Source organism: Saccopteryx leptura, chromosome 6, assembly GCF_036850995.1.
Source record: "Saccopteryx leptura isolate mSacLep1 chromosome 6, mSacLep1_pri_phased_curated, whole genome shotgun sequence".
NCBI classification, from domain to species: domain Eukaryota; kingdom Metazoa; phylum Chordata; class Mammalia; order Chiroptera; family Emballonuridae; genus Saccopteryx; species Saccopteryx leptura.
The window spans coordinates 76,681,096-76,707,464 of record NC_089508.1 but is presented as its reverse complement, the minus strand read 5'-3'; the positions used below and the strand labels follow the sequence as shown (position 1 = coordinate 76,707,464).

Below are 26,369 nucleotides of genomic sequence, written 5' to 3'. Positions count from 1 at the left end.
GAGAGTAAAGCTAAAAACAGGAGGACTGGTTGGAAATCTATTTAATAAGCAGTTGAACTCCCCAATCCTCTCTCCTGACCCTCCTCCATCCTAGAAAGAGTAAAAAGATAGCATTCCTGAACTAGAGAACAAAAGGCACAGTTATCAGAAAGTACCATATTGAAAACAGAGACTAAATTAAATTTACGTATCAAATGGAACCTGCACCTGCCTCTCAACACCCCAGTTCTCTGCCATTAATAGACTTCTAGAACAATGACAGCCGACAGGAGATTTAACATTTTTCTGACAAAAATTAAGATATAGTACTGACATTAGGAGACTCCAAAATTGGCCTAGCAGATCACACTATAGTGAATTCCAGTAACAAGTACTAAGCACCAGCTCAGAACTTCTAAACAGTTTTCTGGTATTTTACTCTTAAACCAGACAATCAAGGATTAGCAGATACTTGTAGAAAGCCTCTAATTTGAAATTCAAACATCAAAACTAACAAAACTAATTAAAATCTATCTGAAGAAATAGTGACTAATCCAGGGCAGAGAAAAACCTAATTTTTAAAAACAACTATAAATTATAGGGACATATGAATATGAATACACCTGTAAAACTAGGCAAAATGCTATTTAAAAGAAAGAACATTCAGAGGGAAAAAAATGGTTTCAAAATTAAAAAACCAAGAATAGAAATTAGTAACTCAGAGCAAGGTTAAAATATGGCTGAACCCAGCAATCACACTCCTAGGTATATACAAGAGAAATAAAAACATATGTCCACACAAAAACCTGTGCACAAATGTACACAGCAGCATTACTGACAACGGCCAAAAAGGAGAAACAACTCAAATGTTCATAAACTGATGGATGTGTATGTTGTGTTATATACATACAATATGGTATTAAGAATAAAAAGGAATGAAGTTCTAATTCATGCCACACCATGAACTGTGAGAAAATTATGCTAAGTGAAATATGCCAATCACAAAAGACTATGTATTGTATAATTCCACTTACCGTATTTCCCCATGTATAAGACGCTCCCTCCTGAAAAACTTGGGGTCTAAAAACTGGGTGTGTCTTATACAGTGGTTGTAGAAGTGTGGCACTTCAAATACCACATATGGAACCGAGGACGAGACATCATATGAAGACAGTGATTCGTCATCAGACACAGACAAGGACAAGCTAATGGATGGGAGCTTTGACAGTGATCACTTGTATAAATTTTACGATAAAATTTGAGTTCAGTAACTTTATGTCATACATTTTTCAAATTTCGGGCGCCAAAATTAAGGTGTGTCTTATACATGGGAGCATCTTTATACATGGGGGAATATGGTATATGGAATGTCCAGAATAGGCAAATCTACAGATACAAAGTACATTAGTAGCTGACTAGGGATGGGGAAAATGGGAGTGACTGCTAATGGACATTGGGTCTCTTGGGGCGTGGAGGGAGGGATGAAAATGTACTAAAAGTAGGTGGTAAATCGCAAATACAGTAGAAATCCCTGGGTTTTACACTTTAAAAGGGTGAAAAACATGGTACATGAATTATATTTCAATAAAGTTGCAAAAAAAAAGATTGTTGAGGAAATCACCCAGAAAGTTGAACATAAAAAAGGAGATGGCCCCTGGCCAGTTAACTCAGCTGGTTAGAGTGTCATCCCAACTCACTAAGGTTGCAGGTTAGATCCCCAGCAGGGCATATACAAGAATCAACCAATGAATACATAAATAAATAAAATAACAAATCAATGTTTCTCTCCCCACCACCTTCCTCTCTTTCTAAAATCAATTAATTAATTAATTTAATTTTAAAAAGAAAGATGGCACCCTGGCCATATAGCTTGGTTGGTTAGAGCATCATCCCAAAGTGCACAGGTTGCTGGTTCGATCCCTGGTCAGGGCACATACAGAACAGATTGATGTTCCCGTCTCTTATTCTCTCTCCCTACCTCTCTCTAAAATCAATAAAATAAACATTTAAAAGATAAATAAATAAAGAGATGGAAAGGAGACAAAATAAGAGGAAGAAATTAAAAAATTAAATATCCCTGACCCGTGTTTGAGAGGGTGTACCATTTGCCCAATACAAGGATGAACACAGATATATTCCAAAAGTCTGGAAATTTCAGAACACTGGAGACAAAGAGAAAATCCTACAAAATTCCAGTAAGGAAAAGAAGACCACACATTAAGGATCAGAATCAGACTGACTGCTCATTTCTCAACAGCAACACTGCCTTCAAAGTTTAATATTATTTCCAACCTAGAATTCTATACTTCTGCAAACTATGAATCAAGAATAAGAGTAGAAGCCCTGGCCGGTTGGCTCAGTGGTAGAGCGTCAGCCTGGCGTGCAGGAGTCCGGGGTTCGATTTCTGGCCAGGGTACACAGGAGAAGCGCCCATCTGCTTCTCTACCCCTCCCCCTCTCCTTCCTCTCTGTCTCTCTCTTCCCCTCCTGCAGCTAAGGGTCCATTGGAACAAAATTGGCCCGGGTGCTGAAGATGGCTCTATGGCCTCTGCCTCAGGCGCTAGAATGGCTCTGGTTGCAACAGAGCTACGCCCCAGATGGGCAGAGCATCGCCCCCTTGTGGGCATGCCGGGTGGATCCCGGTCGGGCGCATGTGGGAGTCTGTCTGACTGCCTCCCCGTTTCCAACTTCAGAGAAATACACACACAAAAAAAAAAACTAAAAAAAAAAAGAATGAGAGTAGAGACATTGTTTTAACTATCTTACTCCTTTCTTTACTTTTACCAATGCTTATGGTAAAATCAAACCCTAAATATAAAAACTATGTTGTAAAGGTACTCTTCAGAGAATTTTTAGAAGGCGTAGACTGTACTGGCTGAGGAATTTTGAAATGAGTCCAAAGAGACTTGACTGGAGTCATCTTAGCCTCTTCATTCTTTTGTCTCTAATTTTCATTGCTGATTTTTATCTCCCTCTGAAGGTCTGTGGTGAATGTTGAAGGTGGGGCAATTTCAATAATGTCCTCTTCAAAAAGTCAGTTTTCCCTTTGAAGCCAGGAATCAATTCTCCAAGTAGGAATATGATTGCAAAGATATCTATTTGCTTTTTTTCTTTTTAAGTTTACTTTACTAATTTTTAGAGAGATAGTAAAGGACAGAGAGAGAGACAGGAACATGGATCTATTCCTGTATGTGCTCCAACTGGGAATCCGACTGGCAACTTCTGCGCTTCCAGATGATGCTCTAAGCAACCAAGCTATCTGGCCAGGGGAAAGATATTCATTTTCTTTCTTTCTTTTTTTTTTTAGATATTCATTTTCTTAAAAGCCCTGTTTGATTACTGATAAACATCTGGTAACTGGTTTCTAATATCCACTACATTTTCTGGAAAATCCTCAGTGCTCTTTGTCAGTGCTCATAGCTCATCCCTAAATTCTAAAGACTCTTTTAAACTATATATGTTCGTGTATGACATTAATAGAAAAATAAAAGCTAAATAGCCTGACTAGTGGTGGTGCAGCAAATAGAGCATCACTCTGGGACAATGAGGTCCCAGGTTTGAAACCCCATGATTGTTGGTTCGAGCCCACCCATCTCTGGCTTGAGCCCAAGGTTGCTGGCTTGAGCAAGGGGTCACTGGCCTGGCTGGAGGCCCCCTGGGTCAAGGGACATAAGAGAAGCAATTAATGAACTAAAGTAACACAACTATAAGTTGATGCTTTTCATCATCTCTCCCCCTTCATGTCTGTCTCTCGCACTTGCTCTCATTCTCTCTCACTAAAAATAAAATAAAAGCTCAAGAAAAAATACGTAATGGTTGTACTTTATATAGTATATTAAGTCATTTAACCTTCATAACTATCTTATTAAGCAGTATCATTATCCCCATTTGATTTGATGAGGAAATTTTTTTTTTTTGTATTTTTGTATTTTTCTGAAGCTGGAAACAGGGAGAGACAGTCAGACAGACTCCCGCATGCGCCCGACCGGGATCCACCCGGCACACCCACCATGGGGCGACGCTCTGCCCACCAGGGGGCGATACTCTGCCCATCCTGGGCGTCGCCATGTTGCGACCAGAGCCACTCTAGCGCCTGAGGCAGAGGCCACAGAGCCATCCCCAGCGCCCGGGCAATCTTTGCTCCAATGGAGCCCTGGCTGCGGGAGGGGAAGAGAGAGACAGAGAGGAAAGCGCGGCGGAGGGGTGGAGAAGCAAATGGGCGCTTCTCCTGTGTGCCCTGGCCGGGAATTGAACCCGGGTCCTCCGCACGCTAGGCCGACGCTCTACCGCTGAGCCAACCGGCCAGGGCTACTATTCATTTTTAAATACAAACTTTCATTACAACACCCGTAAACTGAAAGGCATGAAAGATTTCCCAATAACACCAAAATAATTCCCCCACTTAAGGTCTTTCAAGAACAGGCATTTAGACTGAATACCTAATATCGTCACTGAGATTTAGTTAAAAGACCTTCAAATTCACCATGAAATAACTTAAATTTTATTTTTTTAACCCCTGGCTGGGCAGTCCAGTTGGTTAGTGTTGTCCGATACACCAAGTTTGCAAGTTCAATCCCTGATCAGGGCACATACAAGAATCAACCAATGAATGCATAAATAAGTAGAACAACAACAAATCAATGTTTCTCTTTCTCTCCCCCACCTTCTCTCTCTAAAAGCAATCATTTTTTTAATTTTCATTTTTTTAAACACTTTAAATTATGAAATGAGACATTAGTTTTCCTTTGCTTTATTTTTATTTATTTTTTGTTTTTAGCAAGAGAGAGCAGGAGGAAGAGATGGGAGAGAGAAACAGACAGGGAGAGAGATGAGAAGCATCAGTTCTTCATTGTGGCACCTTAGTTGTTCACCGATTACTTTCTCATGTGTGCCTTGACCAGGGGGCTCCAGCCAAGCCAGACTTTGGGCTCAAGCCAGTGACTTCAGGCTCTAGCCAGCGACTTTGGGCTCAAGCCAGTGACCTTTGGGCTCAAGCCAGTGACCATGGGATCATGTCTATGATCCCATCCCATGTTCATCTCTCTCCCATCTTGTCTGTCTGTTTCTGTCTGTCCCACCCCCTCTCTTGTGTGCATGCACTAAAATAAAAATAAAAAGACATTATGGAAAAAGAATAAAGTTGTATGTTTACTATAAAGAACTTCATTTTTTAAAAATGTAAGCATGTAGAAAGACAAAAATAACTAGTAGTTGCATTAAGGCTGAATAATGAATGATTAATGCCCCCTTTTCGTTTTGCAAGAACATTTTCAAAAAGACACAGTATAAAATTTAAACATAAAAAGTACACCAAGAAGGTAGGTGACTCTAGAAATGTTTTAAAACTAGACTGTGATAACAGTTACAAAACTCTAAATTTACTAAAACAACACTAACTATACACTTAAAATAGGTGAGTTTTATGGTTCATAAAGTATACCTCAATAGTTATTTTTTTCCAAATGTTAGGAGAAAAAAAATATTTCTACATACTCACATGAGAAAACTCAGGCTGGGATGGGATAGGAAGTGACCCAGGAGTGAAGACTGGTGTGCTCTGAGATATTGGTGTCGAGGCTTGTGGTGATCTAGTAGGCTCAGGTGCGACAGAGAGGTTTTCTATCTCCACTGGTTCAAAATCTTTGAGTTTCTTCTGAAAAGACTCTCTTCTTTCTTCAGATAACATTGACATATCCATTGGCTCATCTGGTTTAAAACAGGAAGAACAAATTTAGAAACAAGCACTCATCAATACTACTTATGTCCCAGTACTACTTACATCACAGAAATTTCCATTCCTAAAAAAGCAATGACTTAATTTTTCAGAAAAGCTGATAGATTAATAGACTGGGCTCTAGAAATCTAGTAATACTTTCTTCCCCATGCTCCCAAAATAGTCACATTACAGATTAAAAGAATGTTCATCTAGGGATAACAACCTATCACATAAAATGTTAAAATCTGGCTCCTCTGAGCCTCTTTACTGGTAAGTCAGCTTTTCACATTCTGCAAAGAAAGGCCCAAATTAATACCACCTAATTTAACCATCATATATTCTGTCAGAGACCTTGAAAGGCAGTGACCTTGTGTTCACCACTCTAAGTAAATATATACATATTTATGAATGCATTATATTTGCATTTACAACTACTAAGTGCAGAAAGACAAGTGCCAAGACAAATAGAGAAGTAAAAAAATCTACCAATGCCAATCAGCACTGACTTATCAAAAAACTAAGTACAAGACACTAATCTTGAGACAAATAGCCTATAAGGGAAACAGGCACAAAACCCTGTTTTCCCATAGTATGATACTGCCCACCTGCAGGCCATCAGTATCTCCCTCATAGGCAGCCTAGCTATTTGATTCATCAGCCCTTTTCCTTCTATCTTACAACCTGACCCCAAACAGGCTCCCTCAAGACCAGTGATTTTCAACTGATGTGCCGCAAGAATTTTTAAAACATGCAATACCTCACTAGTTAGTCAGGGACACTGACCTCTCTTCCCTTAGATTGTCAAATAAAAAAATGACAACAGCCTGGCCTGTGGTGGCACAGTGGATGAAGCGTCAACCTGGAAAGTTGTGGTCACTGGTTCAAAACCCTGGGCTTGCCAGGTTCAAGGCACATACAGCAAGCAACAAGCAAGCAATGAACAACTAAAGTGAAGCAACTATACTTCTTGCTCACTCCCCTATGTAAAATAAATAACATCGTAAGAAAAAAAAATGACAGCAGCCAACAGAATAGCTGTCCAGTGTAAATTCCCTGTCTTGAACCATGAATATAGAGGTTACATAATATATATGCTCCCAAAACAAGCACTCTATAGGTCACATAATAAATACAGTTGCATCTTATTGGCCACATCACATAAGGTTGCATCTTACTGGTTGGTTCTTGGTACAGAAAAACACACAAGTATAGGGACCTGAATTTTTTTAAAAGTCACCTTGAAGCAAAATAGAATAGGTAGTTACTACTTTTTTTTGGAAATCAATCAAAATTATACCTATTATTCTGTCAGATCAGCAAAAACTGTATTTTTTGGTGTGTCACAGAATTTTAGTAATTAATTTATGTGTGCCATGAGTTAAAAAAAGAAATTGAAAATCACTGCTCTAGACCACTCTCACAAACTACTCCTGCCATTGAGATTTTCCTATCATCCACTGCTACCCTCAGCCCCAGTACCTATCCCTTGCTGCTTACTTGGCTTCAATCTCACCTCCCAGTCTAACACTAGGTTCAGTCAGGATCTGGTGCTGTACACCTTTATTAAACTGCCACAGCTGTGTTCAATTTTTTCATTATACTTTTTGATCTTTCTCACCATGACAAAGCACTTATTAAGGAGCTGCTGTTCTAAGCATTACATATAAAAAGGCTTTAGGTTAATAATCTTAGACAGCAAAAAAAAAGCATACACAGTCCTACAAACAGTTATGCACAAATATTAAGCAAATATATTAAACTTAAAATACAATTGACAAAGGAAAATACATTACATGAAAACCAAACAACTCTGAACCATACATGTAACATGGTACCAAATGTATGGATACTTCTGTAGGCCCTAGCTGGTTGGCTCTTTGATAAGAGTGTCAGTCTGGCATATGGACGTTCCTGGTTTGACTCCCAGTTAGGGTACACAAGAGAAGCAACCATCTGCTTCTCCACCCCTCCCTCTTCCCTCTCTCTCCTTCTTGCCCTCCCGCGCAGCCAGTGGCTCGATTGGTTCAAGCACATCAGCCCCCAGACAGTGGCTCAACTGGTTCAAGCACATCAGCCCCTAGCCAGTGGCTCCATTGGTTCAAGCACATTGGCCCAGGGATAGCTAGGCTGGTCCCAGCAGGTCAGCCTCAGGAACTAAAAATAGCTCAGTTGACTTGAGCATCATCCCAAGACAGGAGTTGCTGGGTGGATCCTGGTCAGCGCACATGTGGGAGTCTGTCTCATTATCTCCTGTCCTCTCAATTAAAAACAACAACAAAAAGACACTTCTTTATATTTATACACAAAATATATTCTGGAAGGAAATATATCCCAGTACTAATTATAGTTATACCTGGATTGTGGATCAGAGATGATTTTTATTTTCTTCTCATTACTTTCCCATATGCTTTCCAAACTTTCTGCAGTGAGTACAGGCATATTTCATTTTTTGCACTTTGCTTTATTGAGCTTCACAGATGTTACATTTTTTACAAATTGAAGGCAGACCCTCCACCAGCAAAAAGATTAAGACTCACTTTATTACTATACTTTACTGCAATACTACTGTGGTCTAGAAGCAAACTGGCAATACCTCTGATGTATGCCTGTATTAATTATGTTTACAATCAGAGAGGAAGCATTTTTAATATAATTATTTTTATATGTTCACATTACAAATAGAAATGGTTCTAAATATAAACCAAATGTAACTTGCCTTAACAAGTCTTTGTAAAATAAATTTACTTTTCTTTTTTACTGAAGCTATAACTAATCATGTTATGCTTAGAATATTAGTCCATTTGATTACCTACAACTGATTTCAAGAGAAAACAACCACACATAAACTTTTACACAGAAGCCTAAGATTAAATTTTGTAATGGATAAATTATACTTGACAAACAGTTAAATATATTTCTATATTTACATCACTTAAGAGCAGAGACAGCAGGATATCATAGGAGGCATATATCTGATCGCTGTGGAGGACGCTGCCTGAGTTCAAATCCTGCTACTACAACTAACTAGTTGTGAGATTTCTCTGTGCCTCCATTTCCTCATCTGTAAAATGGGTATAAAAGTAACACCTACTTCTTAGGATTGTTGTAAAGATCCAATGATAAAAAACAAAAAGAAGCACCTAGAACCAGAAAAAAAAAATAGAACCATGCCTGGCATAAACTAAGTGTTCAATAAATACTAGCTATTGTATCACTCTTGGTATGAAAAGAAGAAAATCATGATATTTACTGGAAAACACTTTGTAGGAATTTAGAAATACCTTGAATGACTGGATAGGACACTAGGACTGAGCAAAAGAGGTTTAGATAATGAGATAAATTAAGTAGAAAGAAAAGTTTTCCTATGAATAAAGTAATACAGTGTGTCCATAAAGTCATGGTGTACTTTTGACCAGTCACAGGAAAGCAACAAAAGACGATAGAAATGTGAAATCTGCATCAAATAAAAGAAAAACTCGGCCCTGGCCAGTTGGCTCAGTGGTAGAGCGTTGGCCTGGCGTGCGGGGGACCCAGGTTCGATTCCCGGCCAGGGCACATAGGAGAAGCGCCCATTTGCTTCTCCACCCCTCCCCTCCTTCCTCTCTGTCTCTCTCTTCCCCTCCCACAGCCAAGGCTCCATTGGAGCAAAGATGGCCCGGGTGCTGGGGATGGCTCCTTGGCCTCTGCCCCAGGCGCTAGAGTGGCTCTGGTCACGGCAGAGCGACCCCCCCCCCCAGGGGCAGAGCATCGCCCCCTGGTGGGCAGAGCGTCGCCCCTGGTGGGCGTTCCGGGTGGATCCCGGTCGGGCGCATGCGGGAGTCTGTCTGACTGTCTCTCCCTGTTTCCAGCTTCAGAAAAATACAAAAAAAAAATAAATAAAAACTCTCCCAGTTTCATAACTATTCAGTGCAGTTCAATGTGGGCTCACACACAGATTTTTAGGGCTCCTTAGGTAGCTATCCCGTATAGCTCTACAGACTCGTCACTGACTGATGGCCTACCAGAACGGGGTTTCTCCACCAAACTGCCGGTTTCCCTCAACTGCTTATCCCACCGAGTAATGTTATTCCTATGTGGTGGCTCTTCGTTATAAACGTGCCAATATTCGTATTGCACTTTGGTCACGGATTCGAATTTAGCAAGCCACAGAACACACTAAACTTTCCTCTGTACCATCCACATCGTGACTGGCATGGCCGTGGGCTGCTCTGCTGTATACACGGTGTTACGTCATCATCTGCACATGTGCACATGCTGCCACATCATCCTACAGAAACTGGGAGGATTTTCTTTTTATTTGGTGCAGATTGCACATTTCTGTTGTCTTTTGTTGCTTTCCTGTGACCGGTCAAAAGTGCACTATGATTTTACGGACACACTGCAGTAAATCACTAAGTCCTCAAAGGAAAAAGTCAAAATTTCTACCACCTGCTCCTGGCCACTGTTTGACAAGAACTGCTTGATAATAGCAAAAATAACCTATAAAGAACAAGAGAAATTGTTGGCACCCTCTCATCAATAACATATGAACATGTTGTTGGAAACTACTGCCCATTAGTAATAATCCCAGTTCTTAACCATACTAATTCATTTGAGTTTAACTTTAAAAACCCAAAAATTTTCCTTTAAGGGTTTCTTTAAAAATTAAGTCTACAACACAGATTTCTCAAAAAAAAATCAGTGCTAGAAGAACACTTTATACTAAAACACATCCCTAAAGGACAAACATGAGTCCTCCTGACTTGTTTAGGTCACAGTGTTCTAACATAAAGAAACAGTATATTCTGCAAGGCAGAAGTGCGGTTCCTCTTCTAATCTGAAATTAACAGACCAAGAGAGCTCACCTTTTCTTCCTTCTTGCTCTGTGGGACTGCTAGGAACGATAAACGGGGTAGATCGGAAAGCATCAGGGGAAGGAGCAATAAGGTCTGAGGAATTCCTTTATATATATAAAAAAAAAAAAATCACAGTTTATTTTACCACAGTCACAGTTTAGCATTTGTTTTTTACTTTTTTTTTTCTGCTTTTCCAAGTGACGGACGGGAAGATAGAGAAACAGACTCCCTCATGCACCCTGACCAGGATACACCTGGCAACACCTATCTGGGGCCAATGCTCTGCACATCTAGGACCATGCTAGAAATTGAGCTATTTTTAGTGCCTGAAGCAGAGGCTCCCCGGAACTATCCTCAGGGCCCAGACTGATGCACTGGAACCAATCAAGCCATGGCTGCAGGAGGGGGACAGAGAGAGGTGTGGAGGGAGAAGTAGATGGTTACTTCTCCTGTGTGTCTTGACCAGGAATGAACCTAAGAGCACTTCCACACGCTGGGTCAACCACTGAGCCAACCAGCCAAGGCCAATTTTTTATTTTAACAGCAAAAATACCTAAGCCATTCAGAAAAATATTTATTAGTATTTCTCTCAAAAAGCTACCTGAGACCAGTGAAAAAGCCATGAGCAATACTTCAATAACTATTTCTCAGAGCAGACATATCCAAAATTAGGATTTTTTAAAAAGGGTAAACATAATGCCCTATGATTATTAGAGAAAGTAAATGATCAGACCTAAAGACATCATGATTGAAAAGTAGATGAGCCCTGGGGCCAGCTGGCTCAGTGGTAGAGTGCTGGTCCAGCATGTGGAAGTCCCAGGTTCAATTCCCTGTGAGGGCACACAGGAGAAGTGACCATCTGCTTTTCCACACCTTTCCCTCCCCCTTCTCTCTCTCTCTCTCCTTCCTGCAGCCATGGCTCAATCTGTTTGAGTGCATCATCCTCAGGCACTGAGGATGACTCTGTGAAGCCTCCACCTCAGGCGCTAAAAATAGCTCAGTTTGAGCATGGCCTCAGATAGGCAGAGCATCAATCAGCCTCAGACGGGAGTTGCCAAGTGAATCCTGGTCGGGATGCATGCAGCAGTCTGTCTCTCTAGCTCCCCTCCTATCACTTGGAAAAGAACAGAAAAAAAGTGAAAGTAAGAAAAGTGCCTGACCTGTGGTGGCGCAGTGAATAAAGTGTCAAATTAGAACACTGAAGTTGCCAGTTCAAAACCCTAGGCTTGCCTGGTCAAGGTACATATGGGAGTTGATGCTTCCTGCTCCTCCCCCCCTTCTCTCTCTCTCCTCTCTAAAAATAAATAAATAAAATCTTAAAAAAAAGAAAAAAAGTAGATGAGAAAGTACTAAAAAAATAATTCATCTGAAGATCTGACACAAAAATATTTACTCTATTTTAGCCTATTAGTAAGCTCACGCACATTTTTTTTTTTTACAGAGACAGAGAGAGAGTCAGAGAGAGGGACAGATACGGACAGACAGACAGGAACAAAGAGAGATAAGCATCAATCATCAGTTTTTCATTGCGACACCTTAGTTGTTCATTGATTGCTTTCTTATATGTGCCTTGACCGTTAGCCTTCAGCAGACCGAGTAACCCCTTGCTGGAGCCAGCGACCTTGGGTCCAAGCTGGTGAGCTTTGCTCAAACCAGATGAACCCTGCTCAAACTGGCAACCTCGGGGTCTCGAACCTGGGTCCTCCACATCCCAGCTCGATGCTCTATCCACTGCACCACCGCTTGGTCAGGCAGATCATGTACATTTTTATTTAAAAAAAACAAACCTCTTTACTCTAACACAGTAACTAAAAAAAAAAAAAATCTAACTACTGTCAACTCTAGGATAATCTATTCTCCACCCTTAAATGAGTTAAATGAAAAGAACTGCTAGTCAAATGAAAGAGCAGAATGCTTGTTTTGGATGTGTAATAGTCTCTAAGTAACTGGGCAGTTTCTTCCCTCCTGAAACCTTTGGGCTACTGTTATAAATTTCCAAATGAGAAAGCAGATCTACCCACCTTCAATAGTTCCACTAAGTTTCTACCCCCAAATTCTAAAGCCTAGAGTTTACCTTTTGGTTTCAAAAACAATGCTGAACTAATGGACAATTTAGCTCTTTCAACCCTAACCTAAGACCCTCAGGCACATGTTTCCCTGGCAAAGCTGTTTTAGGCTTACTTACGTGGAAAGGCTCTCCGGAACAAGGGACCGCTGCCCAGAAAGCTGCAGCAGATGCAGAGTGGTGGCAGGGGTGGAAGCCAGAGAACACCCACCTTCTTCCCTTGAAGGACTAGAGCAACCATCAGAAGCTATTGGGGGAAAAAAAGAACCAGTTGCATTTACTTCTCAGACTGACATTATGGAGTTGTCAAAAAAAAAAAAATAAGACACACTGTACTGCAAAAAGAGTAATATACATATTTCCAACCACGTTCCAAGAAAGCAAAAACTGTTTCCTAATAGTAGTATAATTAATGAAATAACACAAATTTTAAATGATCATTAAAAGCCCCTCCTCCCAACTAAATTATGAATTTTTTTTAAGATTTTATTTATTTTAGAAAGAGAAGAGAGATTGAAAGGGAGGGAAGAGTGGGAAGCATCAATTCATAGTAGTTGCTTATCCTATGTGCCTTGACCTCGTAAGCCCAGGGTTTTGAACCAGCAACCTCAGCATTCCAGGTCAATGCTTTATCTACCACACAACCACAGGTCAGGCAAATTATGGATTTCTTCAATAAAGAATTGAAAAAAGCCTAACCTGCGGTAGCGTGGTAAATACAGCCAACCTGAAATGCTGAGATCACCAGTTCGTAAACCCTGGACTTACCCAGAAACCCAGTCAAGAAGCAACTATATGAGCTGATGCTTCCCACTCTTTCCCACATTTCTCTCTCTCTCCTCTCTCTAAAATAAATATAATAAATAAAATAATTAACATAAATAAATGACCAGCCTGACCAGGCGGTGGCACAGTGGATAGAGCATCGGACTGGGACACGGAGGACTCAGGTTCAAAACCCCTAGGTCACCGGCATGAGCGCGGGTTCATCTGATTTGAGCAAGGCTCACTAGCTTGAGCCCAAGGTCACTGGCTTGAGGAAGGGGTCATTTAGTCTACTGGAGCTCCCTGGTCAAGGCACATATGGGAAAGCAATCAATGAACAACTAAGGTGCCACAACAAAGAATTGATGCTTCTAATCTCTCTCCATTCCTATCTGTTCCTCTCTTTCTCTGTCTGTCACAAAAATAAATAAATAAATAAATAAATAATAAATAACCAAACTATTAAAAAGAATTGACAAAAAGAATTCCTTAGTCCTTTCTGTCATGACTGAAGTTTGAAAAGGTCAGAATCCTGATACTTCTGCTTATCTGCTTTTCTTTCTTGTGAAGCTTCTATTATAAAACAGCAACTGAGACTTTTACTTCAACATCTACCTAAGGTAAAATAATAAGCTGAAGCCATAAAATGGAGATGGGAGAAATCAAAATGCATGACATCTGATAATACGAATGCAGCAATTTTCATTAGAACCTGGGCCGCCTCAAAAGGAGACAAAATACTGGCCCTGGCTGGTTGGCTCAGCGGTAGAGCGTCGGCCTGGCGTGCGGGGGGACCCGGGTTCGATTCCCGGCCAGGGCACATAGGAGAGGCGCCCATTTGCTTCTCCACCCCCACCTCCTCCTTCCTCTCTGTCTCTCTCTTCCCCTCCCACAGCCAAGGCTCCATTGGAGCAAAGATGGCCCGGACGCTGGGGATGGCTCCTTGGCCTCTGCCCCAGGCGCTAGAGTGGCTCTGGTCGCAGCAGAGCGATGCCCCGGAGGGGCAGAGCATCGCCCCCTGGTGGGCAGAGCGTCGCCCCTGGTGGGCGTGCCGGGTGGATCCCGATCGGGCGCATGCGGGAGTCATCTGTCTCTCCCCGTTTCCAGCTTCAGAAAAATACAAAAAAAAAAAAAAAAATTAAAAGGAGACAAAATACTAACACATGAGTAAAAGGACATATGAACAGCCAGTTCTGATTTATATTATGAAGAGTCTCCTGTTGGTCCCTTCTTAGCAACAGATGGAGTATCATTCCAAATATAAAGGAATTTCTTTTCACTGTTATTTTTTGGGGGGTTTTTTAGGGGGAAGACAGGCAGGGACAGCCAGGAAGGGAGATGAGAAGCATCAATTTGTTGTTTCCTCATTTTAGTTGTTCATTGATTGCTTTCTCATATGTGCCTTGATGGTGGGGGTGGCTTCAACTGAGCCAGCGACCTTGGGCTCAAGCCAGTGACCTTTGGGCTCCAGCCAGCAACCATGCAGTCACGTCTATGATCCCACACTCAAGCTGGGGATCTAGCACTCAAGCTGGATGAACCCAAACTCAAGCCGGCAACCATGGGGTTTCAAACCTGGGACCTCAGCATCCCAGGTCTATGCTCTACCCACTGCGCCAATGCCTGGTCAGGTTTAAAGGAATTTCTTAAATACAACCTTGTATTTTCAGTGAGACCCCAAAAAGATTCCTTAGTGACCCTTTGAATATCTTGCACACATAGTAAATGAATATAACCCTCTTTCCTTCCCTCCTTACAACCAACTCATTATAGCAGGTCCTCCAATAATGTCATTTCATTCAACACCACTCCATTATAATGACACTAATGAGACTATCCTATGAACTTAACTCTTGTTTATATCAATTAGCCTATGGTAAAATTGGTTTTGTTATACACTGTTTCACTTAAAATCACAGAACCAGCCCTGGCCCGTTGGCTCAGTGGTAGAGCGTCGGCCTGGCGTGCAGGAGTCCCGGGTTCGATTCCCGGCCAGGGAACACAGGAGAAGCACCCATCTGCTTCTCCACCCCTCCCCCTCTCCTTCCTCTCTGTCTCTCTCTTCCCCTCCCACAGCCAAGGCTCCATTGGAACAAAGTTGGCCCGGGTGCTGAGGATGGCTCTGTAGCCTCTGCCTCAGGCGCTAGAATGGCTCTGGTTGTTACGGAGCGATGCCCCAGAGGGGCAGAGCATCACCCCGTGGTGGGCATGCCGGGTGGATCCCAGTCGGGCACATGCGGGAGTCTGTCTGACTGCCTCCCCGTTTCCAACTTCAGAGAAATACAAAAATAAAATAAAATAAAAAAATCACAGAACCTATCAACAACATTAAGGACTTAATGTATATTTTGCTAGTTATTACTGAAACTTTCTTGCTCTGTGAGGTTACAGAATGGGGGGGACTGATAGGGGTTAACTACTGCTCACAAAAATTAGGGGATATTTTATAGCTTCATATTAATTTTGAAACATACCCTAATTTTTGTGAGCAGTATATATATGAAACAAATACCACTCTAGTCTTTTAAGTTTTACATTCTTTCTGCTAGACCACAACTTCCTACTTGTGGTAGATGAACTAACAAACAAATAAGTACACTATTAGCCAGGTGAACATGACAAACTTAAATATATTAAAGATTTGGGTGTCCTGGCCGGATAGCTCAGTTGGTTAGAGCTTCATCCCAAAGCACAGAGGTTGCTGGTTCAGTCCCTGGTCAGGGCACTTACCGAAGTAGATCTATATACCTTTCTCTCTCTTTCCCTTCCTCTCTCTCTAAAAATCAATAAACTCAAATAAAAATAAATAAGTAAATAATAAATAAAATGATCTGGAGACCTATGATGACAGAAATACCTACTCTGTCCATAATTATTAAATCTACTATATTACCTATTATTTCCCAATATCTCAATTTCCAAAACAGAGAAGAAATTATGTTAAAATGTTAATTAACCTCATTAGTCTACTGGAGACATATTTTCCTTCCATATCACAAACAAGTTTGTATACCTATAAAGTGCTTTCTAAACTAAACAGTAGCCTCAAAACAGAAATAAAAAGTTTATATCTTTGAAGAGGAGTTATAAAACAACTAATTACTCTTTGTACCTGTTTTATTGCTCTGGTCAAACAAGTCTTCCTGAGTTGACAGAACCTCAGGCTCTGGTGACTTCTGAATCTGCAGTCCACCTTCCAGAAGTTCTTGAGCAGATATTTGTTCTTTTGTTTCCACACTAGTAAGAGAACTATTGGGACTAGGAGTCATGTCCTCTGACCTAGGAGATTCATATTACCAGAAGAAAAAGTTGCTATGTTCAAATGTTTTCATCTTTGAGCTAAGAAACTTTTCTTCTTTTTGTCTGTTTCCCTTTAAAAATTTCAAATTTTTCAGTAGCTCTCTAGTCTATATAACTACTTATTAAAAATGAAATAAGATATTATATGATACAAAGCCCTCGGCCCATTTCAAACTCAGTCTCTCAGACGGCAATACCTCTTTCCAACTCTGCTCACTCCTATGTTACATGAGGTCACTGATGAGTGATTTAGGGGTTTTGTTACATATGCTCTTATCTAGATGTGCATGAAGGATTCTAACAGAGAACAATGCCAGTTCTACCAATGAACTTCCAAGGAAAGGGCCTGGGTGTGAATTATCCTCTGCACTAGTGTCCACACATTATCTTCTGCTGACCTTTTCCATTTGATCTACTTAATCTAAGCCTAAACCAAAACTCCACACCAATACTATTCACACATATATGACAATCACTGCTAATCCCTTTCCAGAGACTTATGAGGTTCACCTACTCTACCATTCCCCAGAGTAAACAGGGTAGCAAAACTGGCTAGAGTGCACTTTCCTTAAGAAAAGTCTAAAGCCCTGGCCAGTTGGCTCAGCGGTACAGTGTCGGCCTGGTGTGCAGAAGTCCCGGGTTCGATTCCCGGCCAGGGCACACAGGAGAGGCACCCATCTGCTTCTCCACCCCTCCCCCCTCTCCTTCCTCTCTGTCTCTCTCTTCCCCTCCCACAGCTGAGGCTCCATTGGAGCAAAAGATGGCCCGGGCGCTGGGGATGGCTCCTTCGCCTCTGCCCCAGGTGCTAGAGTGGCTGTGGTAGCGACAGAGCGACACCTCAGAGGGGCAGAGCATCGCCCCCTGGTGGGCGTGCCGGGTGGATCCTGGTCGGGCGCATGCGGGAGTCTGTCTGACTGCCTCCCTGTTTCCAGCTTCAGAAAAATACAAAAAAAAAAAAAAGTCTAAAAATCAGCCTGTTAAGCTGAGTGGTTTGCATTAGAAAGACTTCTCTTGATATTCAGAGCCCCATTCCCTACTGTTTCTATAGTAAAAAGTAACGATACTGAATTGGCAGCATCCCACTTTTCCTCTGCATACCCAAACTTGAGCTGTTGACCAGAGGCAATGCTGTTTTGGAGACAACAATCAAAACAAGCAGAACAGAGATATACTGCCCAATTCTTACCAAGGTAAAAGCCTAAAGGACTTGGGAAAAGACTATCTCCTAACATCTATATCATAATTACCAAATGCAGTATACCTGAGGACCCAAAGCAATCTGAGTGCTTAAGTACAGAAACAGCTGACTTTCAAATATAGTATAATATTCGTGTGACTCCTCATAACCCTGAAGGCTAGACTACGTCCCACAGAGAGACTGCCTCTGTAGACAAATATCAGAAAGGAGGAGAAGCAACCATGATTAAGGAGTCATATTTACAGTTACAACAGCAATAAAATGACTTTGTAATATGCCTAAAGATAAGATAAGGACACAAAGAAAATTCATGAATGATCAATGTTTCTACTGGACCAGAAATATGTTCAGTCCTGGGGGGGGGGGGGGGGATCAGTAATTTCTGAAAATGTTTCCTCCTGGCCAAGTGAAATGAGTACAACCCTATAGAAGAAACCAAAAAATACTTTCTAGAAAGAGCATGGGTTACCTTGCAGTTGGAGGACTTTGCTCTTCTACCACATGTATGTCATTACAGGGCTGTGCTACCACAGGGACATCCTTGCTGGGCTGTTCTGCCATGGAGATAACTTCATTGGACTGTTCTTCACGCTTATTTGCTTGAAATTTTAGAAGACAGAAAGGAGATATGTAATTTTTCAAAGTACAAGAAGCAGACCCAAATGCTTTTAAAAGATTTTAATAAAAAGTCCAATTTGAAAATACATATGTATTTTCCAAAAAAAGGAAAATAATCAATAACCCATTTACAAAAACAATCAACTGACATGTACTTGCCACTTTACTATATTAACATTGACTACATTGACTTAGATAGCTATAAAATGTTACTGAGGAAAGAACAGCTCTAGTATGGGAGGAAAATGCTTATAAACTACAAATTCCAGAAAATGTTTCATACCAATATTAGCATCCACATCAGAGAGCCTAGTATAACCCGAGTTGGTGGTTACTGGCTGTGGAGGCTCTCTGTCTACTTCATACGGCACAGTGTATTCCTCAACCTCCTGGCTCTGGGAGAGTTCCAGAACACCGAAGCCCAACTGTGAGGAGGCAGGATCTAGGAACAAAACCCAAAGAAATTAGGTATTACCCTATTATACACTAGGTAAGATGCTGTCCCTTAGCAAAAGAAAGTCATATTAAGTTCTTCACATCAAAGTGCTGCCCCCTAAGATTTTTCAAAGTAAAATGAAGAGTAAAAGCACTAAAAATGAAGGGGAATAATGTGTAATGAAGCAAAAAGTTGCATACTTTAAAACCTTACAAACACCTAATGTAAGTAGACTCTACTTTTTCAAGATACACATAAAACATACCTGCAAACCCAACAATTCAAAGCATACCTCCCCAAAATATTTGATTACAAAAGGCAGAAGTGTCTACATGAATATGCACAAATGATTACGAGAATGAGTCATTAGGCACAAAAAGGGCTAGCCAATGAGCTACAAATTTTTGAACACTAAATTAGATGAAATATCTTAGACCAAGACTATTAGCAAATTTCTTAATGACTATCCTCAATGTAATGATGACAAATCTATGACTTGAGAAAAATAAGAAATTTAGTGACCATATGCTCACATTAATAGGCCTTAGAATAACCTACTATCCTTAAAAGGCTTATAAAGCTACCTTCAGCACCAAGGGAGTGTGTGGCAACATCTGGAGTATCTTCTTCCTTTTCCCCTCTCTCCTTCTCTTCCACCTCTTCTTCCTTCTCTTCCCCCACAGGTGGCGCAGGTTCCACCGGTAGTCCCAAAACACTACACAACAGAAAGTTACAATCATGTGTTCCTAGACAGGTTCCGGACATTTTGCTCAAAGCACTCTTTGAATTTTTTTATGACTCTCCACACACCAGTGACCTTTTAAACAAATTTTAAAATGTAAAAAACCTCACCCCTTAGTGCTTCTTTCTACAAATAAGCATCAGAAAGGTTAACTGAAAAACAGAAAATTAATGACAAATCTATGACTTGAGAAAAAGAAGAAATTTAGTGACCATATGCTCACATTAATAGGCCTTAGAATAACCTACTATCCTAAAAAGGCTTATAAAGCTACCTTCAGCTTTAAGTAACACAATTATAAGCAGTCCCCGAATTACAGACAAGATGGGTTCCATAGGTTTGAAAATGTTTAAATATTTATATGCACAGAAAGGTAAATATAAATACTATCTTAAGACAAACATGTGTCTAAGTTGCATTTAATAGGTAAATGGACCTGTTCCAACCTACATACAAATTCAACTTAAGAATAAACCGGCAAAGCCTATTTTGTTCCTAACCAGGGACTACCTGTATTAAACAGAAGAAAGGAACAAACAAATTTAGCTTTTATCATTGTCTGAAAAGATATGAGCGGGGATAAAAAAAAAATCTTGCACTCAAGAGAATTACTGACAAGTGACCAGAGAAGATGTGCGTTAGATGTGTACGAAAGGGGTTTAAAAACACATCCATTAAAGTAAACACAATTCACAAAAATAGTAAAAAAAAACAAAAAAAAAAACCGTGCACACATAGAACCAGAGTATCAAATAAAATACAGGTAAGAAGCCTATGTATTTTTAAAAAGGTTACATCACAAATCAAGAAAACATAATAAACACTCTAAAAATCGATCAATAAATACAATTTTTTATGATGTTCTAGTAAACAAAAGTAAAAGACAAATAACAACTACAGAAAAAATCTACAAGTAATACAAAAACAGTCTCCATAAAATATAAGGAATTCTTACGAAGAACCCCAAGATATAAGTGGACAAACAGAAGAGACAATTCATAAATATCTTCAATCATGTATGGTATTAAAGAAACCATTTGTTGACAATCAAATTATAAATACTGTACTACTATTCATTGCTGTCCAAACCTGAGATAAGATAAGCATTATCCACACTGTTTATGAGTAAACTAACAGAACTTCTCAGAACAATTTGGAAAGACGTACCAAGAGCTCTAAAAATTTTTCATGTCCAGTCATGTCAACAATTTCAATTGTAATAATTTGAAATGTGGAAAGATCCTTGTTTCTCCAAATTTACTGTGATTAAGAAACAACCCCAAAGTTCAGTATTATGGAAATTATTAAATAATCTCATAATTCACGAAGTGGCATATTATGAAGCCATTAAAAATGTTTGAAACCAAATACAATATGTAAACCTGGAATGGATCCTGGATTTTTTTTAAATTTATATATATGAAAGGTATTTTTGAGAAAACTCGGAAAATCTAAATATGAACTCTATCATCAGATGCTACAGAATTAGTATTTTCTTATGTGTGGTAACAACAGTATGATTATATAGGGTAACGTACTATTCTCAAGGGATAAAAACTCAGGTACTAGGGGAATTACAATGTCTGCAACTTACTTTCAAATGATCCAGCACACGCATACATACACACAGAGAACAAATGTGTACTATCCTTTCATCTTTTTTGTGGGTTCATGTTGCTAAGCAAAAAGTTCAGCAAACACAAATTTTTACTTTCCACATGTCAACTATGTAAATTAAATCCATAAAAAAAGAGGAGAAACATGACAAAATGTTTACAGCAATTAGCCTCTGGGTGGCAGAATTAGAGATGAGGTTTTTGACTTCCTTGTAACTTGCTACACATTTAATATTTTGTACAACTATTAAGCATAACTTAAGCACAAAAAGTGTAAACATAAATTTGCGAAGTTAGGAACCATGATTCAAAAAAGGGAAAAAGAACTAAGTAAAGAATTTCACAAAAATAAAATAAAGTTGAACCTGATGCAGTGAGTATTGTCAATGACCCCTCCCCACAATGTAGGGGAAAATCCACATATGAATTTTCCCTCTCCCAAAACTTCAGTTCCTTGGTATCTGCATGGGATTGGTTCAGGATCCCCACAGAAAACTAACTCCAAGAATGGTCAAGTCCATTTTATAAAATGGTGTAGAACAACACAAACAGTTTAGCCGTTCACATCTATGGATCCCAAACCATGGATCAAAAATACTATTTTCCATCTGCAGCTGGCTGAAACCGTACATGCAAAACCCAAGAATAGGGAAGGCCAATTATATTAGAAAACATACCAAAAAAAAGAAAGAGAAGAAAAAAATCCACATATAAGTGGATATACATACAGAGTTAAAACCCATGTTGTTCAAGAGCCAAGTATAAAACATTACCTATATAACTGGAAGGAACAGATGCACGACCTTGGAAATATAGGAAAAGGAAGCCCAAGAGTAAATATGACCAAAAAGTGGGAGAGCAATGAAAGACAGCACAAACCATACATGCTGGATCTTGATCAGTCTCTTCTGGTGTTTTTTCTTCAGGTCTCTGACTTCTAAATACTGATGGGCTCAGTGAGTCTTGGACCCTCTGCTCCATCTACACTCACCTCCTTAGTAATCTTATCTAGACTCATGGCTTTTTTTTCTTTTTTTTTTTACAGAGAGAGAGAGAGAGTCAGAGAGAGGGACAGATAGGGACAGATAGACAGGAACAAAGAGAGATGAGAAGCATCAATCATCAGTTTTTCGTTGTGACACCTTAGTTGTTCATTGATTTCTTTCTTATATGTGCCTTGACCGTTAGCCTTCAGCAGACCGAATAACCCCTTGCTCGAGCCAGCGACCTTGGGTCCAAGCTGGTGAGCTTTGCTCAAACCAGATGAGCCCGCACTCAAACTGGCAACCTCAGGGTCTCGAACCTGGGTCCTCCGCATCCCAGTTCGATGCTCTATCAACTGCGCCACCGCCCGGTCAGGCAAGACTCATGGCTTTGAGTATCATCAATATGCTTATGACACTGCAGTTCAAATCTGTAGCCTTGTCCTTCCTCCTAAGCTCCAGACTTGTACACTGTAAATTACCTCCATCTGGCAATTAAAAAGGCAGCTCATCTTTAACTTGTCTAAAACTGAACTCCTCCTACAGTCCATCTCAATTAACAGCAACTGCTTTCTCCTAGTTCTCAAACCGAACATATGAAATCATTATTACCTCTTTCTTTACTCTCATCCTCAGTCTGTCTTTGAATCTTATTTTCAAAAACCTAGAATCTCACTACTACTCTACATCCACTTTTACTTTGGTCTAACCAGTCATATTTTGCCTAAATTATTTCAATAGTCTGCTAGTCGGTCTTCCTGCCTCTGCCTTTGCTCCCCATTCAGTCTATTCTTTTTACCACTTTTATTTTATTTAAAATTTTTAATATTTTTCTCAGCTCTACTGAGGTATTAATTAACAAATAAAAACTGTATACCTTTCAGGCTATTCTTGATCCAGCAGTCACAGTGATCCTATTAAAATCTAAGTCAGACCATACCATTCCTCTGCTCAAAACCCTTAAATGCCTTCCTATCTCACTATCAGTCAACTTCCTCAGAGTGCTCTATTCTGGTCTCCCCTTTACTTCTCTAACTTCTTCACCCACTCCTCTCAATCACTTCACTCCAGCCATACTAACCTCCTTGCTATTTCTCAAAATGCTAAGCACACTCACGCCTCAGGTCCTTTGTACTTGCTATTCTCTATGCACAGATTGCACTTATCCCAGATAACAAGACAAATCACTTACTCACTTAAATGTCACAACAGTGAAGTATTCCCTAACTCACTCTATCTAAACTTAAAACTCCTGGAACGTTTCCTATCCCCTTCTGTTTCATTTTTCTCTTCAGCCCTATGAATGTCTAACATACTATATATTTTACTTATTTATCATGTATTGCTATATCCCATACAAGAATTTAAGCTACATTTAGGTCTAGGATTTTTATCTCTTCTGATCAGTTTGTATCCCCAAAATTCAAGTGCTTGACATATAGGAAATAATAAATATCTGTAGAATGATTAGGTAATTCAGAAGAGGCTTTTATTTTGAAGTATTTTAAAATTATTCCAAAATAAATAATTACAAATATTTTTTAAAAGTCAGAAAAGGCTTGATTATAGACAAAAATAGTATTTATGCTAACCTTTCTCCACTGTCTAAAGCTGATGGAAGAACAACACAGCTTTTAAAGTACAAAAGTAGCCAATAAAAGACCTAAATTAATTATCACAAAAATGGGGAGTACTGTTGTGAGTAAATCCTCATCTTCAATTATGGAACTCAACTGTCTTAATCTGATAAAACAAGAAATAGCAGTATAATAGTGTTACTTAATTTTATAATAGTATTAAGAGCTAGGACAATAACCTCCCAGAGAAGTAAAAACACAAACACTTATACAGGGTTGCCCCTGAGAAAGGGGACCAAGGATGGGAAAGGACTCTTTGTTTTTCATTATTTATAAGATCTTTTAAAAATAAACTATGCGTTCATATTATTGTTAAAAATATTTATTAGGCCCTGGCCGGTTGGCTCAGCGGTAGAGTGTCGGCCTGGCGTGCGGGGGACCCGGGTTCAATTCCTGGCCAGGGCACATAGGAGAAGTGCCCATTTGCTTCTCCACCGCCCCCCTCCTTCCTCTCTGTCTCTCTCTTCCCCTCCCGCAGCCAAGGCTCCATTGGAGCAAAGATGGCCCGGGCGCTGAGGATGGCTCCTTGGCCTCTGCCCCAGGTGCTAGAGTGGCTCTGGTTGCAGCAGAGCAACGCCCCGGAAGGGCAGAGCATAGCCCCCTGGTGGGCAGAGCGTCGCCCCTGGTGGGCGTGCCGGGTGGATCCTGGTCGGGCGCATGCGGGAGTCTGTCTCTCCCCGTTTCCAGCTTCAGCAGAAAAAAAAAAAAAATGTTTATTAGATCTCGCCTGACCAGGCGGTGGCACAGTGGATAGAGTGTCAGACTGGGATGCGGAAGGATCCAGGTTCGAGACCCCGAGGTCGCCAGCTTGAGCGCAGGCTCATCTGGTTTGAGCAAAGCTCACCAGCCTGGACCCAAGGTTGCTGGCTTGAGCAAGGGGCTATTCGGTCTGCAGAAGGCCCACAGTCAAGGCACATAAGAGAAAGCAATCAATGAACAACTAAGGTGTTGCAACAAAAAGCTAATAATCGATGCTTCTCATCTCTCTCTGTTCCTGTCTGTCTGTCCCTATCTATCCCTCTCTCTCTCTGTCTCTGTAAAAAAAAAAAGAAATTATTAGATCTCATCAAAATTAAAAACATGCTCTGTGGAAAACTCCCTGAAGAGGATGAGAAGATAAGCTGAAGAGTGGGAGAACATATTTGCAAATCATACATCTTACAAAGCACTAGTATCTAGCACATATAAAGAACTCTCAAAACACAATAAAAAACATCCAGTCTAGGACCTAGCATAGAAGATAAATGTAATAAATGGACAATGATAAGACAGAATAAAAACAGAATACTGTGTAGGGTATGAGTTAAATATTCTGGGTCTAAAACTGGTGAGGCACTTTGGTTGGTGGAAAGCATGCCTAAAAGTTTTGACAATATACCTAAAGATTGTTTTTTTTCCACTAATATGTCATACCTATGTTAAGAATAAGTAATGTTTATTTTGTTTCACATGCACAAGATAAACCACAATTTGAATAATGTATATAGTTATAAAAAATGTTATTACCTTCACCAAAGAGATTGCAGCTATCAGTACTAATACAATCCTCAAATCCCACTCCCTAATTCACAAAAATAGGATTAATCCCTTTATCCTCAGCATGAGGCAATGGTACAGAAAAAGAACTGATCCATTAATAAATAAATTTCTTCAAACACTAGTATACCTGCTTGCTCTGTTTGGCTGAGGTAACTGTTCAATGACCTGACTGACAGAATCACAAGTATCCAAATGAGACTCCATAAGGTCTGAAAAATACAATCAGATATTAGCACAAAAGGCATTAACAATTGAAATTTAATACAAATTCAGGAATACAGACAATACAAATCTAATCAGCTACATTACAGAAAACCAACTTTTCGAGTGCTTACTATGCACCAGATACTATGCTAGACTTCCTTACATACATTCAACACAATTACATGTTTAAATCCACTCAGCTCTAACAAGTGCAGCCTCGCAAAATGGGGACTGTTAGCTTTAAACACCTCACCTTCAGCTTTGTTTTCTCTCAGATGTTCATTGAATCCACTATTATTGTCTCCTTGTTCTCCAGCTGGTTGTCCAGGATTAGACACAACATCCTAGAAAATATACATACATCATATCCCCACTATATATGAAATAATTCAAAATGAGACATACTTTTTGTGAATATGGTGATTTCATTTGTCCAACTAACTGTATCCAAAAGATAGTGACCTTCTAAGGTACTTATGTTTGCTGGTTGGTCCAGACTAGGAAAAAAAAAAGAAATCTGCCCAGTCATTTCCAAACAAGGTATCACTCACCAACACAGGGTTCTCTTTGTGTGTCTGTAAATTAGGAAGGTGTCGAGATAGGATACTTAAGTGAGAACCAGAATCATCTTCAAGAACCTGGCTTTCAGGCTGAGAATCTTCAATTATCAGGCAAGGAATGTCTTGCTGAGAGAAATCTGAATCCAACTGATTTCCAGCAGGGTCCATCTGCTCCCC

The 26,369-nt window shown here is 40.0% G+C and overlaps 1 protein-coding gene across 6 annotated transcripts in view; it reads right to left on the bottom strand.

Annotated features, from left to right (window-relative positions):
- TP53BP1 (tumor protein p53 binding protein 1) overlaps positions 1-26,369 on the bottom strand; it is a 139,001-nt gene that overhangs the window by 76,137 nt on the left and 36,495 nt on the right. For all 6 annotated transcript variants that reach the window (XM_066343252.1, XM_066343253.1, XM_066343254.1 and 3 more), the window contains exons 4-13: positions 26,184-26,368; positions 25,886-25,976; positions 25,556-25,637; positions 19,496-19,626; positions 18,759-18,917; positions 18,327-18,456; positions 16,472-16,638; positions 12,715-12,841; positions 10,539-10,633; positions 5,476-5,684 (exon numbers count right to left, since the gene is read on the bottom strand). In XM_066343252.1, the coding sequence (XP_066199349.1) occupies positions 5,476-5,684; positions 10,539-10,633; positions 12,715-12,841; positions 16,472-16,638; positions 18,327-18,456; positions 18,759-18,917; positions 19,496-19,626; positions 25,556-25,637; positions 25,886-25,976; positions 26,184-26,368 (1,376 nt within the window). The remainder of the gene's footprint in view (positions 1-5,475; positions 5,685-10,538; positions 10,634-12,714; positions 12,842-16,471; positions 16,639-18,326; positions 18,457-18,758; positions 18,918-19,495; positions 19,627-25,555; positions 25,638-25,885; positions 25,977-26,183; position 26,369) is intronic.